General features: G+C 35.0%; 1 protein-coding gene across 3 annotated transcripts; it reads right to left on the reverse strand.

Annotated features, from left to right (window-relative positions):
* Positions 1-9,791: 9,791 nt before the first annotated feature.
* LOC141696777 (uncharacterized) lies at positions 9,792-16,416 on the reverse strand. Of its 3 annotated transcripts, XM_074500901.1 has the most exons (9): positions 15,935-16,416; positions 15,044-15,153; positions 14,091-14,280; positions 13,353-13,399; positions 12,859-12,955; positions 12,087-12,754; positions 11,399-11,689; positions 11,260-11,316; positions 9,792-10,201 (listed from the first exon to the last, which is right to left on the reverse strand). In XM_074500901.1, the coding sequence occupies exons 1-9, from the start codon at positions 15,945-15,947 to the stop codon at positions 10,004-10,006; spliced, it is 1,671 nt and encodes a 556-aa protein (XP_074357002.1). In that variant the 5' UTR covers positions 15,948-16,416; the 3' UTR covers positions 9,792-10,003. The 3 variants fall into 3 exon arrangements, with proteins under 3 accessions (XP_074357002.1, XP_074357003.1, XP_074357004.1); XM_074500902.1 differs by lacking the exon at positions 15,044-15,153 and having other exon boundaries at positions 15,935-16,415; XM_074500903.1 differs by lacking the exons at positions 14,091-14,280; positions 15,044-15,153; positions 15,935-16,416 and adding an exon at positions 13,498-13,804.
* Between the last annotated feature and the right edge of the window lie 185 nt (positions 16,417-16,601).

A 16,601-nucleotide genomic window follows, 5' to 3' on the forward strand; every position in this document is an offset into this window, starting at 1 on the left:
GTACTAGGATCAGCTGTGATCAACATTGTTTAATCACAGATTTTCTATATACCATCTCTGGTGGAACAACAAATCCACCAGAAAAGTTTTTAAGGTCTGTTGTGTCTTTACATTTGTGCTTGATATATATATCGGCTGCATTAGCTTAAAGCAATTCACACACTTGTTCTTCTTGAACACACAACTTTCATAAACTGCTCAAAACTTGAAAAAGTTTTGAGATTTACATTCAACCCCCCTTCTGTAAATCTCATTGTTAGTCCACTAGGAATAACAATTGTCTTAACCGTTGATACTCATACATACAGCTGTATGTATTTGTTTTAAAGGTAGTTTTCAGAATACTTACGGTTTATTCTTAAACGGCTGAAATTCACTTACACATATTTATTGTTTAATCTCTTATTTATGGTTTTTTTTATTTGAGAAAGTATATAAGCCCTTCTGATTTTTCATTTTTACTTTACGCTTTCTTGAAATTTCAAAGCTTTTACCATTTTCTCTCTGCAAAACCTTCAAGTTATTCTCTGCAATTTCTACTCAACAATGGCACCAGTAGTAAAGATTATGTCTCAATCTGGATTCATCTATGAGAAGAACAATTTCATAGCTTTGGTAGAAAAGAATGAAGCCCACTCAGATTATCACAAAATGATGGACTTCATCAAAAACTGTAAACTTAGCTATGCAATGCTGGAAGCCCCAATGATTTACTGTGAAGTAGTTGAGGAGATTTGGACATCTGCTGAGTTCAACTCCATAGATATGACTATCTCTTTCACTCTCAAAGGTAAAAATCACTATGTTAACTGTGATGACTTACTAGCATGTTTTAAATTACCCGAGAACAATGCCATGACACCACACACTGATAATGATGTATCCAGCATGTTAGATTCCATAGGTTATTCTCTTAACTCTGCTAGTTTAGGGAGTATTAGAAGAAAAGGCCTTAGGAAAGAATGGAGTTTTCTTGGGGATGCCTTTATCAAGGTTTTCTCTGGGAAAATTAGCAATTTTGATGCCATAACTTCATCTCTTGTTAATATGCTCTATATGCTTGTTTCTGATAGGTATTTTAATTTTAGCAACTATATTATGCTAGAATTGGGTACTAGATTAGGTAACAAAGCTAATAGACCTAATAACATCTATTATGCTAGATTCTTTATGTTATTGGCTAACCATGTTGCTGAAGGTTTGGTCATTACGAATGAGAATAATAAACTCAAGTGCTGGGCACAAGATAAAAGAGTTCTTGCAGATTTATTGAGAATGGATCTCAACAGCCGTGTGCCATTGGTATATTTACCAAACATGAATGCACCACAGGTAGGCGAGGTAATTGCTTCTACAACTCCTACTTCTTCCAACCCCTCTATTTCTTTATCTTCTAGTGTGGCCATGGAATCTGTGACAATGCCCCAACAGATTCCTACCAAGGTCACCAAAACTAAACTTTCAAAATCAAAGACAAAGAAAACCACCTCTGTTGTTTCTCAAAAGACAATAGTTGTAACACCTACCATTAACCCTGAGGGGAGTGAACAGGGTGTGAGTGGTGAGGGGAGGGGTGAACATCAAAGAAACCCCCAGGATAAGGAAGGAGAGAAAAGTGCTTCCCAAGCTAGCCAAGCCACAGTTTCTCAAAAAGCTGTGGTGGTTGAAAAGGTTACTAGCATATCCCTAGCTGCATCCTCCCAAAAGGATGTAACTATTGAAAATAGTTCCCAACCAGGAACACACAAACGAGGGAGGGACACTAAAGCCAAACACTCACCAACAAAAGCCTTTATTAGAAGAAAGAGAGCTAGAACCCAATCTTCTACACAGGGTGCACACACTGCACAGATACATCCATCTGTATCTATGCCTTCTCAAACTCAGTTTGATGTGGCTCCAACAAATGTGGAGTCACAGCCCCATTCTCTCACAATTAACACACATCAATCACCACACACTTCCTCACCATCTCTAGATGTGGATATGTTATTCCCATCAATTCCTGATTCTCCCTCTTTACAACTCAGGGAGGAGCCCCACTCAAATACAGGTGATCATCATCTTTTAGATGATTTGTTGGATCACCCGCAAATTCTTTCAGATGTAATTGAAGGATCTGTGTCACCAAAACTCATATCAATCTACACAGATTCAACAGTTATATCACTTTCAATTTCTACTTCTTTTCCTTCTTCAACGGATATCACTCATCCGTTGACAAGTGGTTGTTCTTCAACGGATAAGCTTAACAGCAGTTATCCGTTGATACCATCAGTTTCACCTTCAACGGCTATTCCTCATCCGTTGATAGTCTCTACACACACAAATGAAACAATTCCAAGTGTAGAAGACTTGTTTACTGTACAATCACTTCTAGGACTGAGGGAAGGGAGTGACAATTTGAGTGAGAGGCTGGGTTGCTCCCAGACAAAAGGAGAGATTGAGAGCTCAAATATGCATGCTATTTCTTCCAGCATGGCAAAAGTAAGTGAGAGGAGTACCACCTTAGTAGGTGAAGGTGAGGGAGTGAGTTGTGTGAGCCAGGGGGAGCCCCTGATGCAAGAACATAGAGAAAATGAGAGAAAGGCAGGTACAGCAGATATAAGGATGAATCCAGCCATTGCTAGTGAGTCAATGATTGTGAATGATGCTGAAAAGGAAAGGCAATTTCAGCAACATTACAAAGCTGTAATTGATAACATTTCCTTGGATGCTGACACTTTTACTCATCCTGTTTCAGCCTATCAAGTATTGGCTGCACATGGCAATGTGGAGGCAGAAAAGGCACTACATCTAGTACATACAACAGCATCTCTTCAAAGGGACAAAACTGCTATTAATAAGATGCCTTCAACAGCTGGTGAGTCATTTGAAGAATTTGGAGTAAATTCTGATGATGATGACTTTGTTTCTTCTGATGGAAGCATGAACTTAGGGGGAGATGAAGGCCCTAGTTCTATTCCAAATCTACCTGAATGGGCTTTCACAAAGGAGTCTACAACAGGGCAATTCAATGTCTCCTTAGTCAAACAAATCAGTACTATCAAACAGGCCATTCAGAAAACTTCTCATGCTGGTACAAAGGCTATCCTTACAGCTCACTTGGACTCACTGCATCTCATGAAGTTGTAGCAAGTAAAACAGAATCTGAGTGTGGATGAACTCAGAAAGGATATTGCTGACTTGAAATCCTACAATTCTGAAAAATTGGATTCAGTCATGCCCTTTGGTACAATTCAGGACATTTTGTTGAGATTGAAAAAGGAATCACATACTGAAAAGAGGCTGGCCAAATTGGAAGACAGAGTTCAAGTTATTGAAGATTCTGTGGCCACCATTCTTCACAACCAACAATCTCAAACAAATCTACTTATGCAGCTGGCAAAAGCACAGGGCTTGACCCCTCTCCTTGATGATAACAAAAAGGGGGAGAGTAAAAGGGAAGGGGAAGGAGAGCCATCTACAAAAATCCAAATATCTAAAGTGCTAGTTCCTGCCATCACTACTTCTCCAATCATTCAAATCAAAGGAAAGCCTGATGGAATTGATTTAATCCAGCTAGCAGCAGCTGAAATTCAAGTGAAAGAGCAAAGGAGGAGAATTGATGAAAGGATGCAACAGCTGTTTGGCTCAACACAAGATAAATCAATATCTGTGAAACATAGCACAAAGGTTGAACCAATCAATATGGAGCACAAGCCAGAAAGGAGAAATAAGGTTGGAGAGACTTCTTTCAAGAATCTAAAACCTATGGTTCTCAAGCCCAACACCAGAACCAGCAAGGACTCCACAAAGAACCCTCTTGACTTTGCTCAGATGAAAGAAGTGGACTTTCCTCTTCCAAAGCCTGATGAAGACAAAGTTTTGGGTACAAGCATCATAAAACACAAGGAGACCATGGATGAGGCAGTAAGGAGAAATATGGCTATTATCTTTAGAGAGGGAAAAAGCATATGTGTGATGCAAGGACATCCCAAATTCTCAATAGCCAAGAGGGAAGAAACCAAAAGGTTAAAGAAAGAAGCTGAAAAACTCAAGGCTGACAAAAGAGCACAAGCAAAGCTTGAACAAAAGCTAAAGTCAAGTCTAGTTGAAAATGAGAAAGGAATTGAAGTCAGGGGTGAAGACAAGATTGTAAACTTAGATGAGGTTTTTGGGAGTATATTTGGTGAAAGCATGGAGGAAAAAGAGAAATGACAGAAGGGAAACAGAAGAAAGGCCAAGACACATAGAAGGAGTGAAGGCAACACTGAAGAAACTAAATCTCTACCTTCCATACCTGAACCCTTTGTTGTTGATCCCACTATAAACATCCATGGTGAACCAATCATCCCAAAAGAGGAACCTATTGATTGGGACACCATCAATTTGCCTACCTTTTTAACCACTCTTCCACTACCAAAGAAACAGAAAAGAAAATCCAAATCTACACCTCCCCTAAACTCTAAGAAATTCACTCAAAAATATAAACCTAACCCTAAGCCACCCATTTCTAAAGATGATTATGTTCACATCAGTGAAATAAAAGAAATTTCAGACATTGAACTTTATCTGGATGAGCTGGAGGATGTAAGGGGAATTGCTGCTTACAGACAGCTACCAGAGAGATTGGTGTTCAGATACAAAGGAGCTAGGGAAAGAACATGGCCTCTCTACAGGATTCTGAATGAAGGCTACTCTACCTTGATCAGAGTCTTTTCAGCCATTCAAAAGGATTCTGGCTTTACCAGGACTGCCAAGACTGAAATTCTCAACAAGATTGCCAACATAAGGAAAACTTGGAGGGAGCCCAATGCTTTGCCCAGAACCTTACTCATTCAAGAAAGGGGAACTAAAATTCACAAATCACCTCATTGGTTGGTGGAATTCAGAGATGATAAAGGAGTCAGAAGATTTTTCAGACTTGAAGACCAACTCAAGATTGCCAGCAATGAAACTCTCAAAGAAATGCAATCTAAGTTGGATATCAGTGATGAAGATGAAGCTGAATTCTTCAGACAACTCCAACTCCAAATTGAGGAAAATGACAAAGGGCTAGGAAAGAAAACCAGGGATCAAAGAAGAAAAAGATGATTTTTGCTCAGGCTAGAGGAGCACCCTTGGAAACACTGTAAATCTTCAATTACCTTCTAGTACATACACTTTTGCAGCACTTTTAAATTTCTACTTAGTTTCAGTTCATATATTTGTTAAGTGTTTTGTTATCATCAAGTTAACCTTGAATTTATGTCTACAATTCTTATAGACATAAATAGGGGGAGATTGTTAGGAATATATGTGCATTAGTTTGATGATATGTTTAACAAAACACTCAAGTAGAAATCTAGTGTTTGTAGCCTCAACGGATAAGACCACTTTGGCTATCCGTTGATGGTGTAGCTTTACTTAGAAATAAGTCTAGTGTTGTAGCACATTTCAGTCTCTGAATTTGAGATATAATTCTTAAATGTTGAGGAAAATTATAAGTCATGTTGACTACTAAAGGATATGCAGATAGGAAGGCCAATTGTAAATATTTCATGCCTTGTAATTTTGTATAAATGAAATGGTGTCAACGGATAACTTAAAGACCTTCAACGGATGAGAAACAAAGCTTCAACGGATGTCTCTAAAGCTTCAACGGATAACATCCTTCAACGGATGAGTGCATCAACGGATAGAGCTTCAACTGCTAACACATCAACGGATAAAGCCATCAACGGATGAAGGCTTCAACGGATGTTCTGTTAAATAGCTGTTGACAAGTGGTAGTTGTACCTACAAACAGAGGCACATGGGTTGACAGAGACAACTGAGATGTGGTAGCCTATTTCAGGAACATCAGAAAAAGCAGCCGTTCTACTCTAGTATAAAGAGGCAATAGTCAACAATGCACTGGAGTAAAATGGAGAAGAAACAAGTGGAGAACTTATTTTATTATTGTACTTTTTATCTTTGTCTTCACTTGTAAACTTGGTGTTATATAAACCAAGTAGCAGCTAGTAATTAGATAATAATTTTTCCAGAGCTGTTTAGAAAAATCTTGAGAAAAATTATCTAGTTTGTACTAGGATGCAGCTGTGATCAACTTCTTGAATCACAGATTTTCTGAAATACCATCTCTGGTGGAACAACAAATCCACCAGAAAAGTTTTTAAGGTCTGTTGTGTTCTGTACTTTTATGCTTGAATATATATCTGTCTGTATTAGCTTAAAGCAATTCACACACTTGTTTATCTTAAACACACAGCCTTTGAAACTGCTCAAAACTTGAAAAAGTTTTGAGATTTACATTCAACCCCCCCTTCTGTAAATCTCATTGTTAGTTCACTAGGAATAACAATAATAACACAATTAATAATGTGGTGGAGTGGTTGAACATGACACGTTAAAACTCTTTTTCTGCACGTTGCGTGTTCGAACCCAAACACTTGCAATATCAATAATTATACAAAATTTTCAAATTTTGGGTTAGAGTTTCGGGTTCGGGTATTAATATCCAATTCAAAAAAAAAATCGGGTTTCTGGTATACCCGAATCCGATCCGAAATCCGATGGATCGGGTTCGGGTTCGAGTATGGATTAAATTTTCGGGTTTGGATATAAATTCTTTAATACTCGACCCGATCCAACCCGATTGTCATCCCTATTTATCCATTTCAATGTGGTGTATAAGGTTATTTAACTACATTTTCACTTACAAGGAATGATTTTTAAGAACTCATATCTCACTTATCTTTTAATAATTTTGAGTAATTCAAAATATCTCGGAAAACTGTTATAAAGGAGGACGCATTACAAACATCACTTATTGCACACATGCAACATTCGCTCAATCAAGTAACGCTAGGACAGGCTAAAACCCGCATTCTCCAACAAAGTTGAGTTATCTCGTTACTCTAATTTCTTGAAATTTACGCGGGCATAAAATACCAGTGGTGTCTATATTGTCTTCACGTACAGTTTCTGGGGTTCTATCATGCAGTTCATGATTTGTTTTTGTTCATGGGTGTTGTAACACAAACCTACATGGAACTGTCAGTCCCCAAGTGCTGAACTGAAACAATATTTTCCTTATAATACTCGCCATATAACATAACTCTCATTCCAAACCAGTCACTGAGAAATAGGGTTCAAATTTATTAGCTCAGATTCAGAATCACGAATAGGGATGGCAATTTTACCCGACCCGACAGATACCTGACCCGTTCTGATCCGATTGGATTTATTTGAACCCGATTTTTTAGGTTTGAATCTTATTTTTAGACCTGAAAAAGTTTAAATCTGAATTTAGATCTTAGGTATACCGAACTGATACCCAATCGAAATCGGAAATTCGTTCCAAACCCGATCTGAACCCGAAATCCGAAAAAAATTCGATAGCATGTTCAAATCTTACATTATTTTATAATAATAATAATAATACATTCTATGGAGTCCCATATTTCATTGGAGTCATTGGAGTCCATATATGTTCTGCAAGTAAAATATAGCTTAAATTATTGCAAAACATATTATTTTTCGAATGATATTATACAAATATCACATTTTTATTGAAAATCTTGCAGATTGCATAGATTTTACAAGTAGAACATTGCAAAATATATTATTCTACAAAACATGCTTAGTTTGCAGAACATATATATTGTTATTGTAAATATATGAGATTTGCATGATTTTATTGAAATAATGATATTTGTGAAATATGTTTTGCAAGATAACACGTTTTAGAAAATATTTTATTTGCTGAACATAGATGGATTCCGAGAACTCCAATTAAAAGGCGAACTCAATAGAATTTTACTCTATTTATATATATTAAATATTTAAATCTAATATTTATAACCGGGACATTGGATAATTATCGATAATTAAATTTATTATATTTGACGCTAATATTGAATTATCTAAATATGTCTAGTTCTATTTTTTTAGTTAAACAAACGCACACATACAATATAGTCGAACTTTTAACTTACATTTAGAAAAATGAGACCTCGACCACTGTATCAACCCTATATTAATAATATATAAAGTACTATTTTTGTGATCTTAGCATCCAAAAAAATATGTTAACATATTTATATAATAATATAAATTTATTTATTTTAAATTAATTATTTTTAAAGTATCTGACCCGAAACCTGATTGATTGGATCTAAATCTTCGTTTTTAACATTCGGATCCGAACCCGATCCGAGCCGAAACATAACAAATCTTACGAAACCTGATCCAACCGTTGCCAGCCCTAATCATGCATCAATGCCTTCGGGAAGACTAGAAGCTTCAAGCCTTACTATCAAAAAGGCCTAAAAACCTAAACCCGAAATGCTCTTATTAAAATTAAGGCTATCAATTTGTTATATCTTGCGTACATACTTGACAGATCGAAAAACAGAACCAAAAAAATAAGATAATACATTGTACACCCAAAATTACAGGATTGTCACAAAATCAAGAGCCAACTCTGCTCAAGCTGGGAACAATTAAACGTTCACACCAAGCGGCACCCCGAAACAAAATCAGTCTTTAAAGGCATAACAATGAATTCTATAATCAAATAACATTCACTATAGTCCACATTTATAATAACGAAACTAACAAGCATATATATAGTAAGAATCAAATGTTAACTTATTTCACTAATTAACTTAGTAATTAAATAAGAACCATCAGATTGGTCACATATTAACGATCTGGATTATTTATCAAACGTAGAAAATAACTGCCTAATTTCACTTAAATAGAGTTTAAAAACCTAACTTGCAAACTAACTTGTACTTGAACACCTTTCAAAAGAAAAAAAAAACATGCACAAAAAACACGACACTTTTTTGTTTAATTATAATTATTTTTTCTTGTTATATGTATTTTGTACATCTTAAATTTAAATTTTATGTTTTGCTGTTATATATTTTAACAATGCAATGTGCCCCTTTCAAGTTCAAATTTTTTATAATTTAAACTCAGAAAAGAAAATATATATCATATCTATATTATACAAATTTTAATTTATTAAAACATGACATTTTAAAGGCCTTTGTAAATGATTTAATTTTGTAAAACATATTAAATTTAAATATTTTATAAAAATATGTTATATGTGACTTAATGCTAACGTGTTCTGTAAATTTTTAGTTTTGTCTTGAATTTCTTGTTCACTTATTTTATATTCCATGTTTTTCATAAAATAGAATTGAAAATTAGAAAAACTCTAAAGAACCTTATACAAGTAGAATAGAACTCTAGAAAAAAAGACATGAAAATAAAATTAATGAAAAAACAAAAATTTACTATATAACACAAAATATAGAACACTAAAAAAATATACATTACACAATATAATTACAATACATGTAAAAATTATATAAAAATTTTAGCTTAGAAAAATTGATTATATGCAAAAAATAATACACCCTATTACACAAAATAAATGTTCAATCCCTATATCCTACGGTAATAATTATAGAACACATAAAAATTAAATAACATTAGTTAAAAATACAAACACATAAAAAAATATACTGTACACAAAGAGTTAAAAGAACATAAAATTAATTATATAGAGCGCTGGACATATTTAAGAACACTCAAAATAAAAAATAATTAATATTTATAAAACACTGAATACGTGTAAAGAAAAAAACAGTACACTATAAGAAAAATTCTACAGAGAGTGTACAAAAAAAACAAAGTGATGAATGTGTGTGTTATATAGGTGGACCTATCACAAATAGTTACTTGGTTACCTCAGTACACTGGTTATCCATTAAATCTTGACCTATATATATATATGTAAAAGTGGCGTGCAGAGGATTAATGTCATTGATTTGTACAAAAACAGATCCAGCAATAATACTGGAAACTGCACAAGTCCAGTATCAGGCTACAGTAGACAACTAGGAAAAAGATTAAAGATACATAATTATATTTAAAATTTACTTGCAGAAAATACATGAGCAGGGTTTATCTAATTAACATATTTCTTAATATCCAAATGACTGCTTTCTTCCTCTGTATACTATACTTTAACAGTCATGGAAAACGGCATACAGTTGTCAGGGTTCTGGACAGACATGTTAGCTGTGAAACCTACGTTCTGAGAAACCTTGAAGTTGCGCTCCCTGGGGTATGGATGTTTACATGACAGCTCCTTCACACGATGCAGAATATCATGTGGTAGATGTTGCTGAGTCACGAAATGTTTTCCTCTTCCATCCTGCAAGAAAAAAAAAGGTATTTCTTGACAAGGGTTTGTAGAAAATTTGATCCAATGTTAGTACAAGTACGAGTCCTACAAAATAAAGCATTTATCGACCCATCAATGCATAGTTGCTCTATTATAAAAATAGAATAGTTTAGCCATTAATAACCAATGCTCCATTTGGTTAAAGGAATGGAATGCGGAAGAAATGAACTAAAGAATTTTTAAAAAATATTACAAGTCAAAGAAAGGATGCAAGGGGAAAGGGTGAAATAGGGTGAGAAGTTTCTGCGAAGAGGTTTTTTACAGTCGGTAGAAATAGAAATGGTGCATTCATTAATCTCTAGTTTTAACATTGTATTTGTAGAATAGAGGGGGATGAACTAAAATAACGACATTAACCTTTAAAAATAATACAAGTTTCATTTCTTACCTACCTAATTCATTTCTTCTAACCAAATTGATTCAGAGAGATGCTATTTAATATATGCAACAGTGTTAACTTTTAATAAAAAGAAAGGCCAACTATTTGTAACATGTTGGAGGTGCAAATTAAGGATGAAGGAGATGAAGAAGACCAGATGATAGTTTTGCAAGATAATGAACAAATTTGTGAAAAAGGAATAAGTATGCACTACAAGAGACTTGATGGAAGGTGATGGAATGGAAAGAAGGAAGAAGGAACATATGCTAATTTCAATCTGATTCCAACATTCCATTCCTTTCAAGTATCAAAATGTAGTGGCATTGGCCAAGTTACCTGTTCCGCTACAAGGAAAAGCCAAGAATATCAATCCTAGTGTAATCCCAACATACAATGTTAGTGAGATGGATGATATAACTATGTAGTCACGATATCAGATATGGAACAAAAGGATATGCATTTTTACAAAAATGTAATCATAATATGACGGTTCATTAATTGATGGCATTGGGATGGGAGAATGGTTCAAAAGTCTGATAAAAATGGCATTCAAAACATACTACCACCGGTATTGCTCTGACTCTTCCAATGAAGAGGAAAGGTTTCAAATATCCGAGTAAAAATGCAGTCTCACAAAAAAATAACTTACCCTTTTCTTCCTCTCAAAATGTCTGTAGCTAGCACTTAAAAGATTTCTCCATTTGTCCTGAATAAAGCCAAAATAAAATAGTTTTTAGATTCTTAATTTAAGGGCGCTAGAAAACTGTAAAACTAGAAACAAAAAATACCTTGAGATCAACCGCTGAGCGGTGTGGAGATGAGGAAAAACACGTCTTCTTTATCTCAGTCCATTTCCCAACTCCATGTCCAGAAACCCCATCAACTAGCTGCTGCACCTCTCCAAGAGACCATGGTAGATGTCGCTGTCTCTTGCTACTATTGTTCTTGTGTGTCTTAGCTACTGAAACCAAGCTACCATCCGAACTGGTCTCTTGAGACTCCAGAGAATACAATCCCATATCAGAGTCCACATCTGAGCCCGATGATACATTATATGCAGAATCCTTAAACTCGTTTCCCTGAAGAGAGGTTATTTACAAAAACTTTTAACAAATTGATGATCCGAAAAAGAACCATAGGCCAACATAATACATCACCCCTCATTCCCATTCCCACCTCATACAAACAAAAGTCTAATTACAGATCTCAGACTTTCGACATCCACAAACGTACAAAAGCATGAGATGGTAATAATAGTGAGTAGTGACTACAATTTCCCCCCTATAAAATCTTGCTTACTAAATTCAGTATTATTTTCCAATCTGTATCAGACAGTTAAACTTGAATAATTTAAAAAAATCAGGGTAAGCAGGCAACTGTTTAACAGATGATATATAATGTAATAAATCACACCACAATAATATTTTTAAGGAACATGCTATATATGTGTCTGTGCACGTGTTTTAATATTAGCACCTTTTTAAGTGAGCTCTGCTCGTCAAGCGGTTGACCAGATAGCACCCCAGAAGAAGCACCTTCACAGGTTTTCGTCCCTAAACCATGGATCAACACTCTTGGCCTTAATCCTTCTCGATGACATTGTCTAAAGGAAATTGTAGGATGAACCATATCCTTTGAAGCTGCAGAATATTCAGAAGTCCTATTTGGAAATTTTGAACTCTTGGCTATTGATCGGTTCATGTATCTTTGGGCTGGTTTATGTTTCCCTCTGATGACCTTCACAGTAACCTTTTCTTTCAGATCAGGTACACTGGACAAGACATCAGTATCCTCCACATAAAATGTACTCAAATAATTGGAATTAGTATGCTTGTACCTCCTCATGCGTCTGCTCCTTGGCTTAGTTCTAAAATTAAACACTCCAGTTAAAGGATTGGATGCACTTGTCGAAATCGCATCCTCTTTTGATGCAACCATTATCCCTTCATCAACTGTCAATTTGAAAAATGAGTTCTTATTAGCTTCAGGCACTAACTTGCTTGAGGCACACCATCCCTCTTTCACGACATTACACTGGATTAGACCAAAATCTCCACACTGATGATCTAAATTTAAGTTTCCTGTGGAATGTCCTTTGCCCGGGACAGAGTTCATGTCAGAATCACACTCCAGGTATTCAGCATCTGAAAGACAGTCAATTAATAATGTAGAGAAAATTTTGGGGTAAGATAAAAGATTCAAAATTATAAAGGACAGTAAGAAACATAAATATGTCATGCTGACGTACCCAAGAGGTAGTCTTCATATGCATCAAGAAGATCATTTGTTGCAGAAGACAGAGTGTGATGACTTCCATTGTTTCCTTCTGACTTTACATCAAAAGACTGCATAACCAATTGTTTCAGTATATCAACTATAGTCATAAAATTAAAAAGATTCATGAAAAGAAATTGACATAATTACAATTAGAACCAGTGGTCATAGAGCAATACTATTACATGCAAATACTTCTAGAAAATGTGGTATTTGTCTATGCTATGTCGGATGTTTTGCCAGTTCAACGCAACTAGCAAGAACCGTCAAAAACTACCTTGCCCTGAAATCCCCCCTCCCCATAGGCAACTCCATGTGACTCTTAAACATTAGATTTTGATACTTGCTGGTCTAACCAAAGTAACCCTTAGCATACACACACCTATTGTACCTACTACCAACTACCAACGGAAAAGAAAATCAATTGCAAGATAGACAACCAAAATGTAAAAAACAAAAGGGACATACTCTTTGTCTTGCCTTCTCATGCAGCATACTACTGATATTTGGTTTATCTGAATCACAAGCCACAATGAAAGCATCAATTAATAAAACCATTTAAACACTTGAAGATGAACGAAGATACAAGACTTCTACTTGTCAATTGTAATACCACAACAAAAACACATAAAGAATAAGCATATTAAAGATGTGACATCCAGCAATGAGAAAATCAACTTCCATTTCCAAAGATGTAACTAGTGTCTGCTACTGCGGCGGAGCTACACAGACTCAGGCACTCAGCAGAGGAAATTAGTTAGCCTGCCAGCTAATGTTAACTTTTCCATGTCAGGTTAAGATACAAAATTTTGTTGACTGAAATCAGTGGAATAGAAATCAACAAAACACAATCGGCCATGCAAGACAAAAATATAACTAATACACGCTTAACATGCAATTTTTTTCAATATTCATGAACACTATGGACTCAGATATAGAACTTTAGTAAAAGATCTGTCTACTCAATCTTTTGCAATTTGAGCTAGTAACACAAACTTATAAAAATTTATGTTCAAAGATGCTATTTGATATTACTATATTAGCAATCATAATCTGCTGATATATCCAGGATAAGAAGCGAAGCCAAGAAAAATTCATTTGTGTATGGATTTAGTGTCTCTGCAAAGTTTATAAAATGATAAAAGTATATTGGTATTACAGATTATATTTGTAATACAAATATATATTCAAAGATGATATCATTACCTGCACTAGATTCTGAGTGCCTGTAGTCGGGTGTTGATAATTGTTCAGTACTAAGGCAATTACACAAACTAAATGCATCAAATTGTAGAACACTTCTAACCGCATCGATGTATTCAGGTACCATTTCCTTTAGCAAATGATCAACTGCTTCATCTTCAGAGCCTAGATTATGAAAGCCACCTCCACTTACCTAGACATAAAATATCATATATAGAGAGTTTCTTTGCATCATCACCTTCTGGTGGATTAAAATAATAATGATTTATGTTGCGGAGAAATATATAACAAATCACTTCATCAACGCAACAACCTCCCACTTCAACATAATAAAATTACAAAATAAAAAGGGAAATGTAAGAGAAGTAACTTGGCAAACTTGAAAAACAATATTGGGTTTTAGAATGCAAATAAGCGAGCCTTCTACACGGACATTAAGTTGAACAAGAACTATGCTAGCAATCAATTATTGGATTCCATTCAATAACATTCTGCATTTTCAGATCACAAGCAAGGAGTGTTCAAATTTCAGTTAGTTCTTACTTCTTAGTATACATAAATTAAAAAAAAAAACAGGAAACACTTTTAAGTAATTGTACAAGCTCATGCAGACACCAAATTTATCCGGGAAGAGATGATATACTGAACAGATCTACACTTTCAGAAGTGACACTCGTACCTACAAATTATTTGTTCTTTCTTTTGTTTATGCACAAAGGGTTGTGATGACTGTGAGCCTTTGCCTATAGGTGTAATCCCCCTATTCCAAATTACTTGTCCGATTTGACTACTGTTGACAATTTAACATAGATTTAGGTTGTAATAAAACCTCATCTTCATGTATCCATTTGTTTCTTGACAAAACACAAACAGATCACATTTAAACAGAGGAACTTCAACAAGATCAAGACAAATGATATAAATGGAAGTTCCTTCAGTTAAAGAGGTTATCATACTTGGTGAAGCCCATTAGCAAACATTTCCGGGCACTCAATTGAAGTTACTGTTCTATTTGGGGCACTCATCAGAGTCCTGGAACTGAATTCTTTTTGCCTGTTCTCCAACACTTATTCAAATGCCAAACAACGAAAAAGCATTAATAAACTTATGAAAACAAGCCAATAACAAACAGCAGTAAAATCCCTTTACTTCCACATAAATACATAACTAGTATAAAAACTTTAATTCATATCAGCTCACATTTATAGGCATAATAAAGTAAGCCAATTACAGGTAAAATATTTAGAGAGACCAGGACATGCAATCCTGTAGCATTAATCAATCATCACCTCCCCCTTGTATTTTCGAGTGACTTGATTAGCTCTATGTTTCTACTACGAAATGGAACAGAATATAGCTCACTTCAGATGTTAGAATCAAATAATCCTTAATAATAAAACTTAATCAAAAGATTAGATTCATCCGGTATCAGTACAATCATTTAACATCAGTGTGTGTGTGTGTATACACACATATAAAATGAAGCAAGAGTTGTTCTCTGATTTGTAATGTAGGGCTCACTATGACTAATAATCCCCAAATTAAGTCTCACATTTAATCAAACAGTGAATCTGTTGTTGCATGTAAAACTAATCAAACAAATACAAACACATGCATATTCATATTCATGAATACTTAACAGTTTGAGAAACCCCATGATACATTAAGAAAAAAACAAAAGAAATCAAGAAAAACTAGTACCCACAAAATTCCAAACATGAAAATCCAAAACTAGAAGCTCAAAAGTCCAAAACACACACAACAAAAAACAAGAAACACAAAATAACAAAACCCAAAAACAATAGTAATAAAACTGCAAAATGATAAAACAGTGTATGCATATGTACCTGGTCCTGACATGATGAGCAGAGCTGAGAAAAGAGAACACAAGAATATGTATCAAACAGTTCGAAGAGAAGTGTAAATGGATAGGAAGCTGAAGAGGTGAGAGTTTACACATACTAAAATCACATAATTAAGGGAGAGAGAGAGAGAGAGAGAGAGAGAGAGAAGTGGTGGGGAGTGGAGGGGGGCAGGACAGAGATTGTGGCAAGGTAAGGACACTGGAACAGAAGGGGTGGAGCAGAGATTGTGGGTTCTCTTTTTAATGTTGTTGTAACCTTTTTGGATTCTAATACCTCCAGTGCCACGGACTTGAAATGTTTTGTTTAAGGTGGTTTCCATTTATGGACGGGGATTTTGAAACACTGTTGGAGTCCGCATGTCTGACACGTGGATCTTCGGGTGATCCCCTGGCCCTGGCGTTACTTTTTAGGACCCTCCTTTTCCATTATGCAAGCCGTGTGTTTTGGGATTTCAATATCTTTCTTTGTCCATCTATGTACTCCATTTCGGGTATGATTAATTATTAGGAAGAAGATTGTCATGTCATACTTTTCAAATAAAGAAAATAGTGATATGTTTTATATTTAATTTCTCGCTTAAAATTCGTGTGATACGTTATATTTATTTCATATTATATAATTTTTTTTATGAATGGAAGGTTTTTAATTG

Source organism: Apium graveolens, chromosome 11, assembly GCF_009905375.1.
Source record: "Apium graveolens cultivar Ventura chromosome 11, ASM990537v1, whole genome shotgun sequence".
In the NCBI taxonomy this organism is placed as follows: domain Eukaryota; kingdom Viridiplantae; phylum Streptophyta; class Magnoliopsida; order Apiales; family Apiaceae; genus Apium; species Apium graveolens.

Coding starts and splice junctions, on each gene's coding strand:
- LOC141696777 (XM_074500901.1), bottom strand. Junction 12,956..13,352: donor ATGAGAAGGCAAGACAAAGA/GTATGTCCCTTT, acceptor TTGGTTATGCAG/TCTTTTGATGTAAAGTCAGA. Junction 11,317..11,398: donor GCTCAGCGGTTGATCTCAAG/GTATTTTTTGTT, acceptor GGCTTTATTCAG/GACAAATGGAGAAATCTTTT.